The sequence below is a fragment of the Vicia villosa genome, unplaced genomic scaffold (genome assembly GCF_029867415.1).
Source record: "Vicia villosa cultivar HV-30 ecotype Madison, WI unplaced genomic scaffold, Vvil1.0 ctg.001530F_1_1, whole genome shotgun sequence".
Lineage (NCBI taxonomy): Eukaryota > Viridiplantae > Streptophyta > Magnoliopsida > Fabales > Fabaceae > Vicia > Vicia villosa.
In genome coordinates, this window is record NW_026705653.1 from 136,987 (window position 1) to 143,772 (window position 6,786).

At 34.9% G+C, this 6,786-nt stretch overlaps 2 protein-coding genes across 2 annotated transcripts; one reads left to right on the forward strand and one right to left on the reverse strand.

Moving 5' to 3' along the window:
* The first annotated feature begins 1,557 nt into the window (after window positions 1-1,557).
* On the forward strand, window positions 1,558-2,440 carry LOC131635663 (uncharacterized). The gene has a single exon (XM_058906302.1). It carries the CDS (start codon window positions 1,806-1,808, stop codon window positions 2,202-2,204), a length of 399 nt encoding a protein of 132 aa, XP_058762285.1. The 5' UTR covers window positions 1,558-1,805; the 3' UTR covers window positions 2,205-2,440.
* A 1,258-nt stretch (window positions 2,441-3,698) lies between these two features.
* LOC131635661 (L-type lectin-domain containing receptor kinase VIII.1-like) lies at window positions 3,699-6,198 on the reverse strand. Its single transcript, XM_058906301.1, has one exon. The coding sequence runs from the start codon at window positions 6,053-6,055 to the stop codon at window positions 4,037-4,039; it is 2,019 nt and encodes a 672-aa protein (XP_058762284.1). The 5' UTR covers window positions 6,056-6,198; the 3' UTR covers window positions 3,699-4,036.
* Window positions 6,199-6,786: the final 588 nt, after the last annotated feature.

The window sequence follows — 6,786 nt, forward strand, 5'->3', positions numbered from 1 at the left end:
TGTATTTAGTCATTTATACGTTATCAAATAACAACAAAATTCATCATATTTGGACAATAACTTTTCATTTAATATACAAAAAAAAAATTAAAGAAAAGTAGAATAAAAAAAATAAAATAGTAATATAAAATAATATAAAAAAAATTATAATGAATTAAAAAAATAGAAGAGTGAAAGATTAGAGAAGATCGAAAAAAAAAGAAGCAGAAGAGATGAGAGATCTGAAAAGAAGATATGTGCATTAAAAACGTAATTGAAAGAGAGAATAATAGAATAAAAATAAGAAGATGGAAAAGAAAGGACATAAGAGGTGAGATATTAGAGAAGAAGATGCGAGATGTACATGAAAAAAAATATGAGAATAAGACGCGATAATGTTATAAGAGATTTGAGAAGACTTAAATTTAAACCTTAAGTGTGAGAAAAAGAAAATTATTCGTAATCTTTTTTTTTTTCTTTCGCACCGGTTCTGACTTACACAGTAGATCGACTAATCCGGCTCGTATCACAGAGGCACGTGCACTGGCCAAACGTACGTTGAATTATTCGTAATCTTAAGTAATACTAAAATATAAAATATAATAGGTTTAAGTTTGAGTTGAATCTCACTTAAGTAAAATTTGAATTGTAACATAATACGATTTGGTTCGATTCCATTCAATTTGTAAAATACAAACCGCAAACTAAACAACACAAAATAACTCGAACACATTTGAATTAAATACGATTTTTTATAATTTTGATTTAATTTTATTCGGTTAACAATTTTCTAATAGATCAGTAAACTCCCCTGTACTATTAGTATTGGATTTCAAAAATTTGGTGTATGAAATAACATAGCTATGCTTTTTTAAATGAATGAATATTTCGTTCCAATAATTTTACATGACTTTATTAGATGATAATACAGTTGGCATCCTAGTATTTTTCTTCCACAAGACAACTAACTTTCAACCACCACACGATAATGTTATGAGAGATTTGGGAAGACTTAAATTTAAATCTTAAGTGTGAATAAAAGAAAATTATTCGTAATCTTAAGTAATACTAAAATATAATAGGTTTGAGTTTGAGCTGAATCTAAGTTAAATAAAGTTTGAATTGTAACATAATACAGTTTGGTTCGGTTCGATTTAGTTTGTAAAATATAAACCGTAAACTAAACCGCGCAAAATGACTCAAACACATTTGAGTTAAATATAATTTTTTACGATTTTAATTTAGTTTGATTAGGTTAACAATTTTCTAATAGATGGGTTTGATTTTATCACCCATACACTATTAGGAATGGATTTCAAAAATTTGGTGTATGAAATAACATAGCTATGCTTTTTTAAATGAATGAATATTTCGTTCCAATAATTTTACATGACTTTATTAGATGATAATACAGTTGGCATCCTAGTATTTTTCTTCCACAAGACAACTAACTTTCAACCACCACACGTTCCAACGCGTAGCATAATTATTTTTTCCAATTAAATATTTTTGTATATTTATTTTCTTGAACTTTTCCATACAAAAAAGAGAAGCTTCACATTTTTTTTTTCATTTTTTTTCTTCTAAAAATTAGGTGTAAATACATTTTCACATTCTAAATATGAAAAGACACATTCTTCTTTTGCAACGGCAACGAAGATTCTTTCTCTCTCTCCCATTTCATCAAAACCCCCAAATTTCCTCAATTAGGGTTCATTCCATTTCCAATTCCCAAACCCTTAAATTCCCCAAATTCCCGAAATCGTCCCTTCCCTGATCCCTCATTCTCACGGCGAGCCTCCGTAGCTCGCTCATTCGCCGGACTCATGGCGAATTTCTCCGATCGAACCGTCATTCTCACCTTCTTCGCCCTCTGCATCCTCTTCCCCATCTTCACAACCGCAGAACGAGAACACGAAGAATCATCATCCATTCTCCTGTTACCGTCGGCCACCACCGTCGAGGAACACAATATGTGTTCCGGAACAACGCCGTCATCTTGTCCGGCGAAATGCTTCCGTACGGATCCGGTTTGCGGCGCCGACGGTGTAACATACTGGTGCGGTTGCGCCGAAGCCGCGTGTGCCGGAGCGAAAGTTGCTAAATTGGGTTTCTGTGAGGTAGGGAATGGTGGATCCGCGAATTTTCCTGGTCAGGCTCTACTTTTGGTTCACATTGTGTGGCTCATCGTGTTAGGGTTTTCGGTATTGTTCGGGTTTTTTTAGTTTCGACGCCGGGGAATTTTGTAATTATGAGGATGTTGTTGTGTGTTTGTGTAATCTTCTGGGTTTGGGTTTAGGTAACATGACCATTCTTTTTCTCATTTTTTATTATTGGGGTGTTATAGGGGATTTGGGAGATGTGTATTTTTGTTTATATTGTAATTGATCCTTTGACCAATTCTTATACTTGATGTATACATTTTTTATGAGCTGAAACTACTACCAAATTTGTTGAAGAATTCAATTTATGTATTGTTGTTGGTATATTACTATACATATGAAAATCATTGGTAACCCAATTTGATCCATAGTTTTATATGTATCTATGTTGGACATGAATCTCATCTTGAGTCTCAATTCATCAGGATGAATCTTGATTCAATCTAGTAAAATATTCTTTTGCGATGTTATATTAAAGTTTCGCAAACCTCTTTGTTTTGTCATATGAATCTTGAATTCTTTTGAGATTAGCAGATGATGTATTAGCTTATAGGTTTACTATGTTGCTTGTTTTTATTGGTAAATTATTGATTCATGGTTCAGAAAAGAGGATTTTCGAATCACAATTTGAATCTCAGTTTGTTACCGATGGTATGATTCAGGACCGTCTTTGAGGGTGTGCAAGACGGGTTATCACACAGTTATGGCTCTATTTGTTATGATTAAACTTGACTAATCTACACCAAGCCTCCAAAAATTTGAAAAGGCTTTCATATGATTGTTACCTTGTTTTTGTCAATGAACATTTGTCTTTTACAGCTTGTGGTTGCTGGTGTGTGTAGATAAGAACTATAGGCAATCTTTGTCTTTTACAGCTTGGATTATGCTAAAAGTGTTAAACTCTGTCATTTAATTCCAGCCTTGTTTCATTCTTGGTATTGCATGCTTTATGTTGGTAATCCCTAGCCATAGAAAACCGTGGATAAGAGCATCTTTGCAAAGCAGAATGGATGTTAAACAAAGTATCTTTGCAATTGTGGAGACTGCCTACAACTATTTCATTAATATTGTGATTAGTGCAGAGAACTCATTCTCGGATAGAGGCGTGGAGCGGCCAAGCCCAAAGTGGGATAATTTTGATTTTTTAGAGTGGAAAGAGATAGCAGGCTGATAATTGCTCTGCTCTGCTGTCCCACTATTTATCCTATAGTGGCTGCTATAGTGTTCTACACAGCTAAGACTCTTTCCATAGCGCCCAGCCTCTGCTCTACTATAGCGCTGTTAGCTTCCGCTCTGCTATAACGGGATAACACCGATATTGGGCGCTATTGAGTACTCTGGTTTAATGTAATAGTAATAAATATATTATTTCCTAATTATTAGTATTTGTAGATCACTCTGTCTTTTGTTTTTATGATTTATGGTTATCAAAACCAAGGAAACCTCCATTGAGATTATGAAGTTCTTTCTTTGTTCAGTGAGATAAGTCTACCATGTTTTCAAAGAGAGGCTAGCTTGGATCCAAATTAGGTTCATTTTTCCAATAAAATATAATAATAGAAGAATATAGCTGATTTCTTTCCCTTTGTTTACCAGAATAACCAAATTTCATTTACAACATAACAAAACAAGAAGGGTCATCACACATCCTCCATAGAGGCTGTGAAGCTTCCAAACAAATGCTAAAACAAATACTGAAACTGAAAACACAATCACCCTTTCTACTGCACTAACCAATATTCACAAAACCTGTCTTTACACTTCCCCAAGAATAACAATGCATTACAATATTCATCTCCTATCTACACAATCACACATCAACCAAAAATCTAAAACACTTACATTTGGAAAATCAATATTTATTCATAAATCAACATCTTCCAGTAACATCATCATCACAGCTTCAAAGTGCAAGAGTAATTATTGCAAAGCCCAGTGTTGGCACTATTATAAGGAAACAAAGCTACAGGTCTAGTTTTTGGCAACTCAGGAAGAGGCTTCTCCATGTTATGAAGAAGCTCCACAACTTCTTCCATGGAAGGTCTTCCTTTATTCTCATTCAAAGTACAAAGCAAACCGACTTCCATTACACGAATCGCTTGCTCCAAATTGATCAATGATCCCATCCTCCTATCAACAAGCTTCACTTTCTCATTTGTTTCATGCAAGTTCCATGCAAAATCCAATAAGTTCCTCTCTTCTGATCTTCCTTCCTCTACTTCCTCCACCCTTGGCCTTCCACCTATCACTTCCAACACGATCACGCCAAACTCGAATACATCGGCACTATTACACACTATCGATTCAAACTGTTTTGATTCTGCTCCCATTAGAATAAATCCGAAATCTCCCAAAACAGCCCTGAAGCTAACATCCAAAAACACACTGCTGCACTTCATGTTCTTGTGAGCTAGTTGCTTAGTGTGCAAGAAACTCAATCCGTCAGCTACGTCTTTGACGACTTTGAACCGTCGCGTCCACGGAAGAACTCCGGCTCCGAATAGCCATTTATCGAGGCTTCCGTTAGGGACAAAATCATAGACGGCGATGATTTCATTGTTGTCCTGACACCAGCCTCTTATAGGAAGTAAATTCGGGTGACGAACATGGCTAATGACTTTGATTTCTTTCAACAAACGCTTCTTATCCGATCCATGCGTGCTGAGAAACTGAGCTGAGAATCTTTTCACAGCTACCTGGCTTCCATTACTACCAAGCCTACCTCTGTAGTATACTCCTCTAATATCACTTCCAAGTATCTCTATCTCACTGAATGATCTAGTAGCAGAGGAAAGTGCAGAAAAACTGAATCTGCGCGGTTTGTTAGGAGGCCTTGGCCGATGAATCTCATCTTCTATCGAAGTCTTCGATTTAGAAGCACTTTTTCTATGCTTACTGATAAAGTAAAAACCAGCTAAAACAGCTAAAGCCAATACTACAGAAGCCACAAAAATCAAAAAGCTTCGCGGAGTTTTATTCCTATTAGACTTCTCGGAAGCTTCTGTTGTTTCTGTAGTATTCTGAAGCAAGATCTTACCTTGACATGTTTCAGACGAAGGGTAGCGAAGAGAAGCTTGACTAGTCGAAGTAAAGTTCCAAGAAAGTATATTATGAATCTGTGTGTGGTTCCCCGTCGAAGCCGAGAATCCTACAAACATATACTCGTTCAGATAAGGCGAAAGATCCATAAACTCCGAGAAGATAGGCTTGCTAGGATAAACTTCATCGTTCGGAAGTCCAAGACGAACGTCCATTCTCCTTCGAGGACCGTCATAATCAATCCAAGCATGATGGACAAAACCATCTTTAAGCGAAACACCAACATCAGAAACATTGATAATTTTAGTAGATACTATACTACCTAAATTGATACCAACATGATTATCATTCGGATCACCGAATTCAGGATTCATCCGTGTATCGATCTCAACTGCAACCGCTTTATAATCGCTCTCGCAAGCATCATTAAGCATAGCAAGCCAAGGTCCCGGCCTTCCAACTGTGAACTCATCAGGTACAATAATGAAGGTAAGTCCACTTCCACCACCATTATCAGTTAAATCAGAATCACTAGTAGTTGAATTATTAAGCTGAAATGAGAAGGTGGTTTGAAAAGAAGCCGGAGTTTTGGTGATCGGATCTAACAGACGAATCGGGAAGGAATATAAACCTCTACCTGCTTGATGTCTTATACCTGTTTCTTGTGATTCATTTGGGATTTGAAGTGAACCTTTTTCATCTGAGAATCTTGCACTTCCTAGAAGCTTTACATCATGGACTAATCTAGAGTTGTTGGTGAAAGTGAAATCTTTGAAGGAGAAGTGTTTGGTTACATTGATTGGAACTTGACTAGATGAAAAAACTAGATTGAACAAGAAGTAGAATATGAGGATGAAAAAGGTTATGGAAGCCATTGTTTGAGAGAAGATAATGGAAAAAAGTTCAATAATTCAGAAGGTGGTTTAAAACTGTTGCTAATGAAAAAGTGAAGATAAGAAGGATTAAAATTAAGTGGTACTAGTAGTTAAAGAAGTTGAAAATAATAATATAATTAATGTGACTAGGCTTAAAGGACCATTTGAAATGGAAATTTGTTGATGCAGTTCATGTTTTGAATTATGAATTATTGAATATTAATTAGGGAAACAAACAAATGATAGTAGCTACAAAATAGATAACATGTAGTGTGTGTGGAGTGTGGCTAGGCAAGTTTTTGAGGTGGAAAATTGGTTTTGAGAATTCATGGTCCACACTATGTTTTTGTCTCTTAGACTATGTTTTTGTCTTTTAGGCGAAACAATATAATCATTACTAACTCACATACACAACGGGTTAGAACTCTGATAATGACGTTCAATCTATTATTATTGATTTTTGTAAGTTGCAATAGGATTTGCAGACTATTCATATTTATAATATTTTAGTGTGTGTATATTTAATATTTTAATTATATTGTTCTTGTATTAGTTTAAGGGTTTAAGTTAAAAAAAATTAATCAATTTACTTATTTTGTTTTAATAGTTATAATCAATATATTGTTAAAGAAATTATAAATTTAAAATTAGTACAAGTCTTTATAAATCATTAATGGCTTGACTTTAATTTTACCACTTTCCTCTTACAATCAATGAACATGTAGAAACAA

Excerpts from the sequence above, each read along its gene's own strand:
- LOC131635663 (XM_058906302.1), top strand. The coding sequence starts at position 1,806 with ATGGCGAATTTCTCCGATCGAACCGTCATTCTCACCTTCTTCGCCCTC.
- LOC131635661 (XM_058906301.1), bottom strand. The coding sequence starts at position 6,055 with ATGGCTTCCATAACCTTTTTCATCCTCATATTCTACTTCTTGTTCAAT.